Source organism: Felis catus, chromosome D4 (genome assembly GCF_018350175.1).
Source record: "Felis catus isolate Fca126 chromosome D4, F.catus_Fca126_mat1.0, whole genome shotgun sequence".
NCBI classification, from domain to species: Eukaryota; Metazoa; Chordata; class Mammalia; order Carnivora; family Felidae; genus Felis; species Felis catus.
This window is the reverse complement of record NC_058380.1, coordinates 87,852,477-87,870,217: the sequence shown is the minus strand read 5'-3', so window position 1 is coordinate 87,870,217 and position 17,741 is coordinate 87,852,477. Positions and strand designations below refer to the sequence as shown.

The window sequence follows — 17,741 nt, the reverse complement described above, 5'->3', positions numbered from 1 at the left end:
ACAAAGGCCCCAGGGGAAACCCGGTGGCACTTCTTGTGAAACTGAGGAAGTTCGGGGTCCTGGGGGCCACCGGAAAGCCGGAGGGTTCCCATAATCGCTGTGTTTGAAAGCCCCGGCCCGCTGTCCCCTGAGCCATCGCTGGCTGAACTGGGATCCCAGGAATGCAAAACTCCCTTCCAGGGCCTCCTAGGAAGAGGCTTCCTGATGCGTCCGAGAGCCGGACACGGGAAATGCCCCTGGGGAGACAGCATCCGGGGGCGGTGCGCGTGCGTGGGCGCTGGCTGGACGCGTCCCCAGCCTGGTCACGGGAGGGTCTTGGCTGCCGCCTGATCCCGGAGCCTCTGCCCGGAGGACTGCCCCTTCTCTGCAAAGGTCTTGGCAGGGATTCGTGCTGAGACGAACATTTCCTCCCCTCCCGCCTCCCCCATCCGCCTCTCCTGTCAGCTGTGTGCCGTCCTCCCCCCCCCCCAAAGCATCCAGGAAATGCTCCTGCCTTTGCCGTCCCCCCCCCCCGCCCCCGCCCCCAACGCATCCAGGAAATGCTCCTGCCTGACCGCAGCTCTGCGCATCAGTAACCGGATCTGAGGCCCGCGGTCAGGGGCCAACAGATGGGCTCCATCAAGGGCGGCGCTTGGTCGGAGCGTGAAGGGCCCCACGTGTGCTCCTCTCCGCGGCGACAGGAGAACGGGACGGCCCGGGAACGCGCAGTGTGTCAGGCACACGTTCAGGTGGCCCGTCTCCCGACAAATACCTGCGAAGCCCAGCTCTGTGCAGACGCCACACCGGGTGCCGTGTGTACAGCCGCGAAGAAGCCAGCAGCCCAGGTTTTCCTTTCCCCTTTTTCTTTCCAACGTACAGTGAATCACTGTGGGGGACGCCTGTCTGGCGGGGTCGGTTGACTCTTGATTTCGGCTCCGGTCATGATCCCAGGGTCGTGGGATGAAGCCCCGCGGTCGGGCTCCGCGCTGAGCCTGGACCCTGCTTGGGATTCTCTCTCCCCCTTTCTCCGCCTCTCCCCTGCTCGAGCCCTTTCTCTCAAAAAATAAATAAATAAATAAATAAATACTAAAAAAAAAAAAAAAAAGTAACCATCTTGAAATGTACAGGTCAGTGGCACTAAGTACGTTCACGCTGTAGTGCAGCCATCATCATCGTCTCTAGAACTCTCCCGCCCTTCCGGAAGAAAGCCCGGTGCGCGTTAAATGGTCATTCCTATTCGGCCTCCGTCTACACCCTGGCAGCCACCGATCCGCTTTCTGTCTCTAGGGATTTGCCCATTCTGGACATTTCTTATAAACAGAATCATATGATATGCAGCCTTTCGTGTTTCTGGCTCTTGGCACGATGCCTTCCGGGTTCATCCACCTTGTAGCAGGTGTTAGTAAGTTCGTCCGTCTTAAGGCTGAACAATACTCCACTGTGTGGGTGAAGCTGCCGGGCTTTACAGCTGAGCAACCTTGCTTTCATCCTCACTCCCAAGAGGGGAAGAGCCCCCCGGGAGGTTCCTGACTTGGGGAAGCCTCCGGAGAGGAGAGGAACCTTCCCTTACGCATTACAGATCGCTGCCTCTTAAGGTGCTGACCGGTTCCCCTGGGCCACAGCCCACAGCCCCGCAGCTAGAACAGCAAAGCGTCGGTGGCAAGAACATCCCCCTGGATCCAAGCCCAGCTGTGAGACCCGGGGTGAGTATAACCGCCAATCTGGGCCTCAGGCCCCACATCTCTAAAATGGGTCTAATAGTCCTATCTCCCTCAGGAGGGTTAAATACGATGGCATCTGTGATTCGGCCAAGGTTGGGTCGGAGAGCATTGCCCAGTGATTGATCCTCTGGCCGCCGCCCTATCTGACTGTCGTCCTTAAGCGGAATGGCATCATCCTTCAAGGCCATCTTGGCTATCTCAGGAATGGGCTGAGGGGCCAGGCTGGCCTTGAGAGCCCAGGAAGCAGCCTGATCGTCCCCATTTATCCTTATGAGTAAACGTCAGCTGCTGACCTAGGCTTCTTCCCTGGCTCTGTGCCTGTCAGGAGAGGCAGCCAGGCTCCCCCAGGGCATTCCAGGAAGTAGGCGGGCAGGAGTCAGGACCCTGAGCTCTTCAGTTATCCGGGTCTAGACTCCTTTGGTTATAAAGAAAGAAATCCCAATCAAGTGAGCTTAAGTCAATTCAGTGAATTACAGTTGGGCCTATATGTCAGGCACGGGACCGGTGCTTGTGGCTCATCAGCAAACAGGACTGAGACCCCCCCCCCCTTCCCCCCAGGAATCCGGGTGTTAGACAGTAAGGACAAGAAATAAATTGCATGGCGTGTCATTGAATGAAACGGGCCGTGGAAACCACAGAGAAAGCACAGGCAGCAAAATGGCATCAGAAGTGGCTCGGGTGGGGGTGGGGCGGGCTGTGCAGTGGATTAATGCGGTGGTGGGAGCGGGGTGGGGAGCGGGGGTGGAGGAGGCGACACCTGAGCAAAGACTTGAAGGTGAAGTGTCAACACAGCCCATGTCCAGGGGAAGAGACTTCCAGGCAGAGGCCAGAGTGAAGGCCGGGAGCAAGGACGGAGTGGCTAGGCTGACCGAGCGAGTGGGGGAGGAATCCAGAGAGAACCGGATGGAGACCAGATGGGACGGGGCCGTGGGCCGCTGTCCAAACTTTGGCTTTTACTCTGAGCAAGACGGGAGCCACCGCAGTTTGGAGCCAAAGACAAACGTGATTTGACTGATGTTTTGTTTAAGCGAAGAAGGAGACTCTTAAGACTCCCAGACCCGGGTGAGTCAGAGGTTGGGGCCTTGTTGCCCCCAGAATACAGGCCCCCTCCACGTGGGGAAGGCGGGGGGGGGGGGGATAGTTCCACGCAGCTTCAGGCCGCTGAGGCCCCAAGCCTCAGCCCTAGAGCCAACGGGGGGCTCCGGAGGGGGAGGTCACAATATAAACTCCCAGGGAAGCCTCTGATTGGCTCTGCCAGCTGCCGGGACCATTGGGATTGGCTTCCCTGGGTCACGTGGCCCACCCCGTTCCCAAGAAGGGGAGTACTGGGATTGGCTGCCCCACCAGCATTACAGTCCCTACGGTCCCTGAAAGGAAAGCTGTGCTTTCCCGGGGTTAGTTAGGAGGACGCGGTGTTTCGACAGCCCTTCATGGTCTTGTTCATTCTGCGAGGAGTTCAGGGGTCCCACCTGGAGCAGGGGGGAGGGGAGGGGAGCGGGAAGCTTCTGCCCCAGCAGGGCCCGCACGCAGCGCCATCGGAAAGCGCCGGCTAATCCGTGCGTTCGCACGGCACCCCTTCTCAAGGGTGGGGAGACGTGGCCGATGCCAGCCGGGACGACTCCGGTCGCTTGAGCCACAGTTCTTCCTCTTCCATCCCCTGGCTGGAGAACGTCCCGGCGCCTCTCACCGAGGTCAGGAACCAGCGGCAGGGGTGGGGCTGCTTCCTCCTCTCTCTCAAGCTCCTCTGAAGTCACAGACAATGAACCGGCCCAAGAGCTGGGTCTCTGATCCTCAGGAAATGCCGAGGAGGGCCAGCTGGAAGAAGCCACATGGGGGCTTGGACAAAGCAGCCCCTCTTCGCTCACCGTGACCAGAGAATTCTTGCGTGCGTGTGTGTGCGTGTGTGTGCGTGTGTGTGTTTAACCCAGCAAAGTCACCACTTAAGATACATCTCAGGGAATTTTTACATCTAGATTCACCGGTGTAACCACCACCCAGCGGTGATGTAAACACATGTCTGACCCCCAGGACGCCTCCTCCTGGGGGCCCCCCCGGGGGTTGCGTCTTGCCTTCATTTCAGGCAGGCGCTGCTGTAGTCCCCACCCCCCCCCCCCCACGTCCCGCGAGGCAGGGGCACGTCTTTTGCAGGCAAAGAACCTGAGCTCCGAGAGAAGCGTCACCACCCTCACCACCACCACCAAGAACAAAACCGCAGCTTCCCCAGGCCGAGGGAGGCTTTAGGGAAATTCTTGGCCGGAAATTAGAGGAGACCTCGTCCCGTCTGCCAGGCCCTGGCTCGGCTGGTTCGTTCCCGCAGACGTGGAAGAAAAGATTCCTACCGTGAAGTCATCAGCCCGCAGGGCTTCCCCACGAAGTCCCTCTTATTTTCGGCTCCAGGTGACGGTGGCTAACGATCCGCCCTTTGCCCACGCTGGTTTCTCTAGCCTCTGCTGGTGAGGTTTCTGTCTCGTTCCAGAAGCCCAAGCAGGGCCGAGCGCGCGGCCGCCCGCGCCAAGGATGGGCGGACGCCCGGGGTCCCCTCTTGGGCTGTGTCTGGTCCACGATTCCGGGGGTGGTGCAGACACCGGAGCCCAAAGCCGCAACTGAACTTGGCGAGAGGGAAGACAATAGCAAATGGACAAGCGATCGACCCCACTCCCTACCCACTCCCCGCTCCAGCAGCAAGCACGGGCGCTTCCAAGAGCCACCCTCCTGGCAAGCCAAGTGTTACCCCCATTTGGAGGAGGAGGAAACTGAGGCTCAGAAGCTCATACAGATGAGGGCTTCCTAGGTGCCCGGTGTTTAATAATTAGACACGACTCCCTTTCGTTGAAGACAAGGATTCGGAGGAGGAACCTGCTCGCCCGAGACCACACGGCTGCAGTCGCCAAGGGCTGGCTCTGGGACTCAACGTCAGCTGAGCCGGGCTCCGGAGCACATGGCCAGTGTCTCTGCCCTCTGGCCAGTCTTTTCTCTTGGTCTCTGCTGCTTTGGGGGCACAGCCCAGACGGACACCGCGGTCCCTTCGGGGCAGGCGCCAGGGCGGAGAAGGCACAGGACACTGAGGTTTCCCTCTCGCCCCCCTCCCCAGGGGACCCCCGAGCAAAGCGAGCGGTGTTGGCGAAACTAAAGGCAAAAGATTCCTGCCTCTGCTGACGTCCGACTCTCCGTGCCAGCTCAGGTCATGGGATGGATGGAGCTCGCGTCGGGCCCCGAGCGGACAGCTCGCATCGGGATTCTCTCTCCCTCTCGCTCTGCTCCAGCCTGCTCCTTCTCGGCGCTCGCTCGCTCTCTCAAAATCAATAACTAAACTTGAAAAAAAAAAATCAGAGTCACATCAAGGTAGGTACGACTGTGGTTCAAGCGTCCAGGCTGAGAGTGGGGACGGATGGCCCAGTTCTCCTGCCCGACACCCGTCCTGACCCGCGGGGACAGATACCAGAGCTGTCGGCCACCTGTGGATGTCCCGCCAGGCGTCTGTCTTTGTCACACACACACACACACACACACACACACACACCCAGAAGGCAGGCCCTGCCGGACGCCCCCATGTTACAGATGAGGAGACAGACTAGAACGCGTTTAAGGATTTGCCAGGGGAGGGGTGTCTGGGGCCGGAGGCTGAACAGGGGACACAGCTCAGCCCTGCGCCTCCCCCCCGCATCTGGCCGCTGAGAGTGGGCGTGTGCTGTGTGCAGACAGGCCTCCTGGCGGGCTCTCCCCGCCTCCTCCAGCTCATAGAGACACAGCCACACGCGCCTGCTGCGGCCGCCTGCCCCAGAGCTCCCGCCTGCCCATGGAGATGCCTGCCCCTGTCCTGGCGTTGGTGAGAGGCCAGGCGCTGCCGGCCTTCCTGCTCTGCAGCACGCTGCTGGTCATCAAGATGTACGTGGTGGCCATCATCACGGGCCAAGTGAGGCTTCGGAAGAAGGTATGCTCCCCTGGAGCACCCCCCCCCCCCCACTTCCCCGGCCCCAGCCCTGCCGGGAAACTGCAGGGATGGGAAACTTGGCCGAGGTGTTCTCAGGGCCAGAATGTGAGGGCCCTGGAGACCTTTGGGATGGCAGGACCCGCACCTTCTTGTCCTCTGTTGTAAGAGCATTTACTCACCCCGCCGTGCTACCAGGTAAGTTCTGGCACGACTGGTGCCGCTGAGCTCTGCTGGGTGTCTCAGACAGAAGCAGGTCCCGGAGGGTGGAATGAGACAGCAAGAATGCCTCCATCAGACCTGGCAGCTTCCCAGCACAGGAGATGGGAGATTTGGGTGGGGTGGGAACCGGCGACGCAGGAACCCCAGGAATTTGAAGTGGAAATTCCCAATTCATTGGCGAGGGGGCTTACGAACGCACGGCCGCGTCCAGAGGCCAGGTCTCGGCCGGCCTGGGCTCCACTGGAATTTTCGAGGAGGAATTCCCCCCGCCCTTCCCCCCCCGCCACCCCACCGATCCCGAGTCCCCGGAGCCAAAACAACAAAGAGGCTAAGATCGGAGCCTGGGTGGGCGGGCCGGCCCATTCAGAACAGCTCGGCTCGCATTGGACACGACCAGAGTCAGAGAAGTTTTGGGCCAAGCCGGCCGGCTGTCCTGTTTTTCAGTAGAGGACTCGTTTCCAGAAACCGTGGCCCCTTTGTCCGCCTTTGTCCAGTTCAAAGGCAAGGCAAGGTTAGCTCTGGCATCACGTTGGGTGTGGACACCCAGGAGCAGGGGTCTTGCTGGGGAGTCGGACTCAGCCCCTGGCATAGGCGCGGGCAGGGGTGAAGGCGGGACGGCTTTAACGCCCAGAGGCACAGACGCAGGCACCCGGATGACCCCTGCCTCCTCCCTGCCTCACCCCGGTCCTGGATGCGGGATACGGGGGACCCAGCAGGGACAGGTGCATTCAGCCATTAAGTCCTTCCTTGCAGCTGAGCGTTTAATAGGTGGGAGCCACATTCACCTTGTCTTCCGGGAGAGGACACCTGTGAGGCCACGCAGCAGGGTTTGAACGGGGCTGTCCGGCCCCACAACCTGTCCGGAGGGGGCGGGGGCAGGGGCGGGGATGGAGTTCTCAACAGCAAAGCGCAGGGGTCCGGAGCCTCCCTCTTCAATGTGAATTCAGGGATAGAAGGAGGGAAACCCGAGAGTGCCTTTCTCTCTGGTGGGTGGAGAGTGCCAGAAAGAAGCCTTCCCTGGGGCTGTCCCCCAGAGGCTCCTTACCGGCGGTGAGTTTCCCTCCCATGCCAGGAAGGAGCCTAGAAGCCAGATCCCCGGGCAGGTGACAGATAAGGGCTCTGACTCGTCCACCCTTTGCCCCTGGGGCGAGTCTGGGAGCCGTTTCCTCATCTGTAAAGCAGGGGATAGTCACGCTCGAGCCGGGCGACTTCGGCACCTGGCGCGGAGCAAGCGTGACTTCTCATGACGTACGAACCACTGGAATTCACTCGAAGGCCGCGACCACAGCTCGGTCCCGGGAGTGCATCCAACGGCCTGCCCCCTTGTCCCAATTAAAGGTAGCAATTCTAGCTTCGGACGACAGCGGTTCCTCGGCCTGCCCTACGACCGGCTCCCGGCCCGGCGGGCTTGTGTTCCGGTTCTGTCTTTAGGAACGAGCCACCCCTCGGACCCGGGCCTAGGACCCTTTGAAGGGAGTCATGGGTCCACGGACTCTGTGCCGGCCCATCGGGATTGGCGATTCCACGAGTGCAGGGCCAGTGGAGAGGAATTCTGGGTGTGGGGGCTCTGATCCTGACCCTGACGGGCCTCAGGCATGGGACAGGTGGGACGCACCAGAGCTGGGGGGACAGGGGTCACCAGGGCTCATGAGTCAGAGGCGGCAGTATTTGCCATTGGGTGAGCAATCCAGAAAGCGTGCTGCTGAGATTCGTGTTTGCTGTGGGGTTGGTGAGCGCTGGACGTGGGCCTCCGGTGACGGAAACGTGACCTGACGTTTCTGCTGTCCGCAGACTATTCGTCGAGCACCTTCCCCATGCCGGTGCTCCCAGTGCCCGGCATTGGGCGGAGGCCTCTCCAGTTCTCCCCTTCACTCTTCGCGCGGGAAATGAGCTCCGCTTGATCCAGAGTTCACGGATGAGGGAGCTGAGGCTCAGGGAAGCGAAGAAATGGGCAGCTAGTCTTTGTGGAACTGTCAAAAACCCTCTCACTGCTCTTAGTTCAAAGTCCAAAGTCTTAGAGTGCCCTCGGGACCCCAGCAACTTCATCTTGGGCTTCTGTCCCTCGCTCTCTATACTCCAGCCACGCTAGGTTTCTGTTCTTCAAACACCCCCATCGTCTTCTGACCCCAGGGCCTTTGCACATGCTTTCCTGGATGTCTTCAATGCTCCTTCTCCAGCCCGCCCTCATCGGGTTCATGTTGTTGCCTCCTTCAAAGCTTAGCTTGAATGCCCCTGCCTCAGAGAAGCCGCCTCTGACCCTCAGGCTTGATCAGGTCTCCTGGAAACATTCTCAAGGCCAACCTTGTCTTCTCTTTCTTTAACACTCACCACCTGGTCTTCCCTGGTTCGTAGGCCATTTCCCCCATCAGACTGTGAGCTTCCCACAAGCCAGGACATGAGGGCCTTTGCCCTCGTCTGTTCCGGCTGCTATAACAGTGTCGGGGGCACACGGGGCCTGGACTGGGGGGGGGCGGGGGGGGAGGCTTGTAAACAGCAGACTTCTTTCTCACCATTCTGGAGGCAAGGTGCTTGGAGATTCTGCGTCTGGTGAGGGCCCACTTCCTGGTTCACAGTTGGCCGTCTTCCGGCTGTATCCTCCAGTGGCGGGAGGGTGAAGGAGCTCTCCGGGGTCTCGTTTCTAAAGGCACTAATCCCATTCCCAAGGGCTCTACCCTCCTGACCTAATCACCCCACCCCCCCGCCCCCCCACACCATCACCTCGGAGGTCAGCTTTCAGCATACGAATCCGCGGGGCACACGTTCAGCCCATAGCAGCCTTGGTCATGGCGAGTGCCAGCACTTGGCACGTGGAGGGGGCTAGGCCAGTAACTCTCGCTGACGTATTCCAGGCTTTTGCCAACCCCGAGGATGCCCTGAGACACGGAGGCCTCCAGTACTGCCGGAGTGACCAGGACGTAGATCGCTGCCTCAGGCAAGTACTGTTGGGCCCCAGCCTGGCCACGGTCTGCCCCCCGAGGCTCCGCTCTGAGCACCAGGGCCGGGGGAAGGGGGGGCACCCAGAGGACCGAGGTCTCCTGCCTTCCGGAGCCCCTCAGATAGTTCTAATTTATTCATTGATTTCATGTCTTTCTTTTTTAAAATGTTTTTATTTATTTTTGAGAGAGAGATTGAGAGTGCGAGCCGGGGAGGGGCAGAGAGAGAGGGAGACACAGAATCGGAAGCAGGCTCCGGGCTCCGAGCCGTCGGCCCAGAGCCCGCGCGGGGCTCGAACTCACGGACCCTGGGCTCAGGACCTGAGCACAAGTCCGACGTTTAACCAGCTGAGCCGCCCAGGCGCCTCCAGTGCCTCCACCGTGGATGGGTATTCTGCCAGTGGGATGGGTGAACATTTATACCACGTTTTGGTTTTATTTTGCATTTCTTTCGTTCGGAGTGAAGCTGAACATCACTCCCTCTGCCGAGCAACCCCCCAGTCGATCAAAAACAATTTTTCTCATTATGAAAGTCAGAACTGCTGACGATCGCCGACGACCTGGGTCGCACTGCAAACACACGGAGGGCACAGGGAGACCAGGCCCGACTCTAATCCCCGCTAACCTCTAACACTGTGTTCACCCAACTCCTCTTTGTAGATGCTTCCCAGAAAATCCCGTGCGCACTGTGTGCCCAGGGTGGGGTTCTGGGATTTCTTTTTCCGTGAACGTTATTCGGTGAGCATTTTCCGTGTGGGTAAATGTTACTCAAAACCTGATTCTTTAAAAATAGCCGTGTAAAATGGGGCGCCTGGGTGGCTCCGTCGGTGGAGCGTCCGACTTCAGCTCAGGTCACGGTCTCGCGGCTCGTGAGTTCGAGCCCCGCGTCGGGCTCTGTGCTGACGGCTCGGAGCCTGGAGCCTGCTTCGGACTCTGGGTCTCCCTGCCCCCCACTCTGCTCACACTCTGTCTCTCTCAAAAATAAAAATAATAAAAACACGGGAAAAATGGAAAAAAAAAAATAGCTGTGTAAAATCCCATCGGAGACGAGATGTGGATTGATTTCATGTTCCTGATCTGAATGTTGGGGTTTTGGCAGTTGGCTCTCCCCTGGCTGACCCCGGTGGGCTGGAGAGGGAGGAGGCAGCACTTGCAGGGGACAGGGACTGCCAGTGGAGTTGAGGGGCAAGTGGAAGGACGGGCAGCTGCACAGGGGGAGACAGGAGACCAACGCTCCCGTAGTTCCCAGGGCATTCCCGTGCACCGCGGGCAGAAATGGGTGGGACACTGGAGTGTAAATACGAGATTCTTTTCTTCGAGGAGAGCGCTTTTTTTCTCTTCGTTTTCTTGCCCGTCGAAAATAATATGCATACTTGTGGTTTTTAAGAATGACAGAGATGTGCAAGGTAGGAAGTGAAATCCTGTGCTGTTCTAGCGTTTCTAATATAACTACGGTATGTAGTTCTTCCTATGAGGTCCATCCGTCCGTCCATCCATCCATCCATCCATCCACCGGACACATAATGAACAAGTGGACAAAAGCCAACCCCCTTGGCTGGCTTGACTCTCCTGGGCGGTGGAGAAGGGCCTGAGCAGTCGAGGCAGCCGTGACCGTGGACAGCCTGGGCTGGCTCACCGCAGCCACCGAGGGGGTTTACGTGGCTTTTCACAGGGTACACGCGTCCTACGTAGCGAAGCTTTCTTGTGGCACGGGAGCGGTTACGTGAGCCGACGAGCACTTGGGTTTATTTTTTACTGGCTGTAGCCAAGCCAAGGAGAGATAACAGACCCGTGCGGTGCCCAAATGTTTCTACGTACCCAGTACACTTTCTTCTTCCGATCAAAATGACCCTCTATCGATAGTGGCGATGCTCCAACGGCTGGAGTTCGATTCAGCGCTTTTTTTTTTTTTTTAATTTTTTTTTCAACGTTTATTTATTTTTGGGACAGAGAGAGACAGAGCATGAACGGGGGAGGGGCAGAGAGAGGGAGACACAGAATCGGAAGCAGGCTCCAGGCTCTGAGCCGTCAGCCCAGAGCCTGACGCGGGGCTCGAACTCACGGACCGCAAGATCGTGACCTGGCTGAAGTCGGACGCTTAACCGACTACGCCACCCAGGCGCCCCCGATTCAGCGCTTTTTAAAAAAATGTTTGTTTTTGAGAGACAGAGAGACAGAGCGTGAGTGGGGGAGGGGCAGAGAGAGAGGGAGACACGGAATCCGAAGCAGGCTCCAGGCTCCGAGCCGTCAGCACAGAGCCCGACGCGGGGCTCGAACTTCCGGACCGCGAGATCGTGACCTGAGCCGAAGTCGGACGCTCCACCGACGGAGCCACCCAGGCGTCCCAGTTCAACCCTTTTTGAGCACCTCTCACCAAATAACGTTTTATGTCCATTTGGCAAGTGTTTATCGGTGGAGGGGACGTGCGACGTACTGGTACTTATTGGAGACTTACCATGGCAGGTCTGGGGGTTCCTGGTCCCCCGGGGTCTCCTCCACCTCCTGCCTTCACAGAACGTCGTGGAACCGTGAAGGTGCAGGGCTCAGAGGATCACACGTCCCGTCATCCCCTGCTGGAGAACTTGCTGGAACCTGAGGGGGACATGCCCTGGAAGCAGAAGTTAGTTAAATATTAGACCAGAGTTTATGGTGCAGTCAGGGTCACCCTCCTGCCCAAACAGGAAAGCACTTAGGTCTAGGTTCTTGGAGGATAAATCTGCCTTGCAGATTAGCCACACGCCAGAGCCAAAACGAACGTGAGCCCGGCTCTGGGAGAGGTCAGGAGCCGGATTTCCAGGGAAATGATGAAACCCGGCCACCTCGCTTCATGACACCAACCCCAGCCTCCTGCTCAGGTGTCTTTGGGCCAAATCCCGAGTCCGTGTGTGGGAAACCTCAGGGAGGGAGTCTCCGAGTGGCCCCAAGGGAGGCAGACGGGCACGGGGCCCATGCTTGGCGAGGTTTCTGACTACTCGGAACACGCAGCCTGAATCCGACTGAACCGGTTTGTCCGGAGATTGGTCCCCGAATCGCCGTCCTAGAAGTCCCTTCGATGCTGTGGACGGTGAACCGAGGCCAGGGAGCAGGTTAGAGGCACGCCGAACCGCGGGCTCATGCCCGGCCCTCCTCTCTGCGGCTCCACACCGGGTTTCATTCACCCGGCCGAGGCAGGAGAGGCTGGCAAAACCCAGAGGGCGAGATTAGCGTTCAGGGTCGTGCCCCAGACCAGGCCGGCGATGGTGGCGAGGGAGAGGAGGAAGACGGCAGGTGCATCGGGGCGCAGCCCCTCCGCGACAGCGGGGTCCTAAGCACCTTGTCGATAGCTGCCAACCCGCCGGGCCCCCCAACAGCCTCCCCGGGGAGGGTGCTGTTATCTCTGGAGGCAGAGCAGGCTTGCCCAGGCCACGCGGTTGAGCCCAGGACCGTGGGCTCTGTAGGAACGCGGTTTTGCCCCGCTTTAGGCCTGCCCTTGACATTGAGCATCGGGGGACCTGCATTCTAGGGCATGGCCAGTGTGGGCAGCGGGGAGGGCCAGGGATGAGGACGGACGTCCCTGCCAGCTGCCTGGGGCTACTCGCAGACCTTCTCCCCTCCCATCACCTGCCAGTCATGCAGCCGGTGTTGCAATGTCTGGGGGGTGGGGAGGGGCGGCCCAGTGCGGCAGGAAGCCCAGCAAGTCCGGTCTGGCGGGGATTTGCTTTGGGTGACTTTTATGTTAAAAAGTGGCTGTTATTGGAATGACACGTTTTGCCCAACCACGTCTCTCCGGTACGTGACTCCCTCCACGTCTGTCAGTTCACATCCGGGCCCCCCGGGGAGGGGAATGAGTTTTCTTGCCTCACCTTTGATTTCCCCACAGCTCCCTGTCCTCGGCACCACTTGTGGCTTCGTGGGGAACCCCCGCTTTGATCCCTACCGGAGGGAGGAGGGAGAGGGAGGAGGGACGGGCTGGGCCAGCTCTCAGTGGGGGGTGGGGGGGTGGGGTGGAGGGCGGGGTGCTGAGGGTCAGAGCCTCAAGGCTTTCTCAGCCCCCAGCCACCTCTCCTCCCTCACTGGCGATCTTGGGGTCCGGAGCTGGAGCTGGGAGGTGGGCTCAGGACCACGGCTTGGTTTTCTGCAGGGGCTGCACCTCCCCGCCTCTCGGTTCTGCCCCGAAGAATGGGACCCCACCTGCCACGAACCTTGCCCATCCCACCCTCCTCTCCACCCTGCTCCCCTTTGTCGGCTCTTTGGGGTTTGGCCAGTGTCAGCTCTCTAAAGAGTGACTCACTCGTCCGATGTGAATACCTGCTTTAAAGGACAGTATCCGGATGAATGGGTTTCCCATACTAGTGGGTGCTTTTCCTGAAACTTTCAGATGAGCGTGTGACAGAAAGGCCCATCCAGGTGGGTCAGCTGTGAGAGGCAGACCGATTTCTGGGACACGCTGACTTCATTTAATGTTTATTTATTTTTGAGAGAGAAAGAGAAAGAGAGCGCACGAGTGGAGTGAGGAGCAGAGAGGGAGGGAGACCCAGAATCCGAAGCAGGCCCCAGGCTCCGAGCCATCAGCACAGAGCCCGACGCGGGGCTCGAACCCACGAACCGCGAGATCATGACCTGAGCCGAAGTCGGACGTGACTGACTGAGCCATCCGGGCGCCCCATCACTGACTTCATGTAAAGTAACTTTTCCAGGGGCGCCCGGGTGGCTCAGTCGGTTCCTCGTGATCTCAGCTCAGGTCATGATCTCACGGTCTATGGGACTGAGCCCCACGTGGGGCTCTGCACTGACAGTGGCTCCCTCTCTCTCTCTGCCCCTCCCCCTGCTCTCTCTCTCTCTCTCTCTCTTAAAATAAGTAAATAAACATTAAAGAATAAGAATAAAGCACGTTTCCCAAGGGTGTCCCTCTAATGGGGGATGTTGGGGGGCACAGCCCCATTTCCATAGAGTAGAGGGGTTTGGAGGAAGCCTTGCTGTCCCCTCACAAGTGAGGTAAGGGACTTGCTTGATCAGGGAGCCTGGGGGCGGGGCGGGCCCAGCCTAGTTTTCCCTCTTCTTCTTTCCCACGGCCAGGATCTGACCAGGGCCTACGACTTGCTCTCAGGCACAGCAGGCGGCAGGGCCTCACCCAACTGGGTGAGACCCGGCCTTCCTGCAGACCTGCTTTCCCCGAGGCTGGGTCCCACGGTGGAGATTTGGGAGAAAAGGGGAAGGCGGGCTCACGTTGGCTTCGGGATAGGGGGCCAGAGACGCCAACCGCTGTGTCCCGAGTTTCACCTAAGAACGGTCCAGGCCCCGCTGGGTTAACGGGGGCTTTTGCACACGCGGATTGAATTCCAGGCCCCGAGCCCCCCTTCACGAGCCCCCCCTCCTGCTTTCAACCTGCCTCGCTCCCTCTCATGCCACCCCACTCCAGACACGCTCCAGGGTCACTTTTCTGTGCCTCGAACACCCTATGCTCAATCCCACCCCAGGGCCTTTGCGCCTGCCCCTCCTGCTCCCTGGAAAGTTCTTCCCCTGCACCGGCGGTGACCTGCTGATGATCCCTGATCATTCAGGCTTCGGTGCAAACATCTCCTCCCCTGAACACACCCACGCTGGTCACTCGGCAGAGACCCCTGCAGCACGGGGCAGCCGCCAAGTTAGGGCCTCTCCCGTGCCCTGCCCAGCCCCATTCCCTAGGTCAGGCCACACACCGGGCCCTGGCCTGAGGCTCTGCTTGCACGTGGGAGGGAAGAGGAGGGCTGTGTTACAGGCCATCCGTCACACAGGAGCTGCTGGGCCGGGCCCAGCCCGCGGGCGCACAGCGTTGGGGGAACGCGTCCCAGCTGGAAGGCGCACCTCGCTTCCCGCCCCGAGTCCCCCCTGCCTCACACATGCGGCCTTGGCCTCGGGGGAGGTCCCAGCCCCGGTACTAGGTTCCTGTTTATTCTTCCAACATACCGTCTATGGCCTCAGGCACGGGTTCAGTCTCTAATTTATGAGACTTGACCTCCTCACCTCTCCCCAAGGAAGCTGTCCATTAGCGGGAGTCATGGAAAATGTGACCCAACTCTTAGCAGACGCGGGTGGGTTTTCTTTCTTGGTCATCTATTTACGCCAGGGCTATACTCAGCCCTTCCACTCCCCCCGCGCCACCCCACGTGCTCACGCCCTTGACCGTTTTGAACAAACAAACACAAAGACACAGGACAGCGTAGACGAGATGAAGAACTTTACTGGGGGGGGGGGGGCAGTGAGTGGCAGCTGTTCTGTTATTATTATTATCATCCCTGAAAGAGGCAGGAGGGTTTGCCGACATCTAGGGGCAGGACAAGACGGTTAGGCAAGGGTTTCAGACGTGTGCTCTAGCCCATGCCCCTGGGGAGGGCCCAGGCACCTGCGTTCAGAAGGAGGGTGTCCCCCCCCGCCCCGAAAAGCCCTGCCCGGGGGGGGGGGTAAAGGGCGCGGGTTGGAGTCAGACCTAGGCTCCACCCCGGCTCTCAACCCCCTCTGAGTCCCACTGTTCCCGGCTGGTGTCCAAGGCCACACGAGGGAAGACGGTGGGGAGCGTGGCCGGGGCCAAGTCCTGGGGAGCCCCAGGGCTCGGGAGGAAAACCCCGGCTAGCTGCCTGTCACGGCCACTGGCCCATAAGTGGGGTTTTGCGTCCTGGCAGCAGCTGACTTGGAGTCGCTGTCGCCTCTGCCTCCGTGGTACCTCTTTCTCCCGGCCACGAACGGACGCGAGTCGGGCACCCCGAGATGGTCCCCAAGGGGCGTGGGGCCCTTCGGGGCAGAGGGCCCCGGCTTCCACGAGCTTCTCCCTGCTGACGCCCGGCTGACCGCACACCCTTGCCTTCCCAGAGCCCACCGGAATGACATGGAGACCATCTACCCCTTCCTGTTCCTGGGCCTCGTTTACTCCTTCCTGGGGCCTGACCCCTTCATCGCCCGGATGCACTTTCTCGTCTTCTTCCTGGGCCGCGTGGTGCACACCGTGGCCTATCTGGGCAAGCTTCGGGCACCCACCCGCTCCCTGGCCTACACCCTGGCCCAGCTCCCCTGTGCCTCCATGGCCTTCCAGATCGTCTGGGAAGCTGCCTGCCACCTGTGACCAGCAGCCGACACCTGCTCAGCCAGCAGACCGCTGGCCGCGAGCCCCCGTGACTGTACCCGGAGGGCGCCGGGCGGCCCTTGGGGATTGTGCCTAGCCCAGGGACCCGGTTTCTTGGCAACCCACCGAGCGCGGGATCCTGGGCACCGCGGGCCTGTGCGTGTTTGCCCATGTGTGTGCACGCGTGTGGGCGGGCGTGCCTCTCGGACTTCTGGGTGGAGTGGCTGCCCGGACCGTGTGGAGATGGCTTCTCAAGACTGACAGAAAAACCCTCCCACTCGAGCACCAGCGCATTAAAAGCCGTGTTCCTTCTCCGTCCCTACGAGTGAGAGAAGAGTCCGTTCGGGTTCCTCAACGAAACCACCATCCGGATTCAGGGCTGTACTAGCCGCGAGCTTCTTAGACCCACCCCAGAGATTGCAATTCGGCTAGTTTCGAGGGGACCCTGGGCATCTGCGTTTTTGTAAAGCTCCCCCGTGTCCCGGCGGTGTCCGGGCCCCGGCTCCACACTACCGGTTTCCTCCAGAAGCAGGACCCGGCACAGGGTGGGGTGTGATATTGCAATTTCTTTTGTGGTGGGAGTTTAGCGAGGGGGGCGTGGGATTACGTTCCCCGGCGCCCTGTTGACACTCCCCGTGCTCGGTCTCCGTTCCTTCACTGGATCCTTCTCTCCTATGTGCAGGTGCCGAAAGGCGGGGCCCGCAGTGAGGGTCGCTTCTCTTCCCTGGGGAGTCGCTCACTCGTTAAGGGCCATAAAGCAAGAGAATGGGCCCGGCATGACCAACCGCTCAAAGGAACTTTCTGGCTCCTTCCGTACCCGCAAGATTTGAAAAGTACAAATGTGCACCCCTGCGGGGAATCTGTGTGTGTGTGTGTGTGTGTATCTCCTAGACTCTTGTTCTAAGATGTGTGGGGCCTTGATCATTCAATGGAAGGGTCTGTCCGGCTTGGGCCACCACCCTGCAACCCCTTGGCTGCCCGCCCCTGGGGTCTGTCGCCGCCCGAGTGGGTCATTTTCGCGGGACATTTTTGTTAGTGTGTGTCTGGGGTCTGGAAAACACACAAGTGCGCCCTGACCGGGGGGTTAGGTCCCGCGCAAACATGCAGGCAGGGTGCTCGCGGGCCCCCTCCTGCCTCCTTCCCACGGGTGAGTAAGGTGGCCTGTCAAGTCTATCCTTTACAGATGAGGACACCGAGGCTCCAGGAGGTGGGCCCCTGACGCGCAGGGCCCGCTCTGAATCTGGCGCGTCCGCCTCCAAAGCCCCGCGCTAACCACCGTCCCCTACTGCCTCACCTCCCCTGACCGCCTCTCAGCGCTGCCCCTTCTCTCCAGGGTCTGGAGTGGCCGCTGGGCATGTCTCCCTCCCAACAGCCCGAAGCCGCTGAACTGCCCTTGATGGACCTGCCGGGGGGGGGGGGGCTCGTGGGGACCCCTGGCCTCTCCAGAAATTCCAGCTTCCCCCTGATCCCTGAGGCTCCGTGGGTGGGGAGGCGCTCACAGCTGGGAGTGGACAACACTGCCCTCTGGTGGTGAGATGAGACTCTAGTCTCCGGAGGGAACCGAACGCTCATCCAGAACAGGGAAGGGCCCCGTCGCAGCCCGAGAGCCTGCCTGCCGTTTGCTAAGCGCTGGCTGGGCGCGGTGCTTACGATCTTTTTTCACGCGATCCTTGCACTGATCCCGGGAGGGAGGCATTTCTGTTTTCAGCTGGCGGAAGTAGGGCTCAGAGGGGAGGGGTCGCTGGCCCACTGTCCCGGAGCTGGGGTGTGGTAAAAGGCCAGGGGTGTGTGTGTGTATGTGTATTTGTTTTAGAGAGAGAGAGGGCGCGAGCCGAGTCAGGGAGGTGAGCAGAGGGAAAGAGGGAGAATCTTAAGCAGGCTGC

The 17,741-nt window shown here is 60.0% G+C and overlaps 1 protein-coding gene and 1 long non-coding RNA gene across 2 annotated transcripts; one reads left to right on the top strand and one right to left on the bottom strand.

The window, feature by feature from the left end:
• Positions 1 to 2,633: 2,633 nt before the first annotated feature.
• Positions 2,634 to 4,883, bottom strand: LOC109494007. Its single transcript, XR_002737692.2, has 2 exons — positions 4,040 to 4,883; positions 2,634 to 3,515 (listed from the first exon to the last, which is right to left on the bottom strand). It is a non-coding gene; the product is annotated as an uncharacterized LOC109494007 (long non-coding RNA).
• A 454-nt stretch (positions 4,884 to 5,337) lies between these two features.
• PTGES (prostaglandin E synthase) lies at positions 5,338 to 16,176 on the top strand. Its single transcript, XM_006939551.5, has 3 exons — positions 5,338 to 5,631; positions 8,700 to 8,782; positions 15,609 to 16,176. Exons 1-3 carry the CDS (start codon positions 5,497 to 5,499, stop codon positions 15,856 to 15,858), a joined length of 468 nt encoding a protein of 155 aa, XP_006939613.1. The 5' UTR covers positions 5,338 to 5,496; the 3' UTR covers positions 15,859 to 16,176.
• Positions 16,177 to 17,741: the final 1,565 nt, after the last annotated feature.

Excerpts from the sequence above, each read along its gene's own strand:
- PTGES (XM_006939551.5), top strand. The coding sequence starts at position 5,497 with ATGGAGATGCCTGCCCCTGTCCTGGCGTTGGTGAGAGGCCAGGCGCTG. Across the intron at positions 5,632-8,699 it reads AAGTGAGGCTTCGGAAGAAG|GCTTTTGCCAACCCCGAGGA; the intron begins GTATGCTCCCCT and ends GACGTATTCCAG. Across the intron at positions 8,783-15,608 it reads GACGTAGATCGCTGCCTCAG|AGCCCACCGGAATGACATGG; the intron begins GCAAGTACTGTT and ends TTGCCTTCCCAG.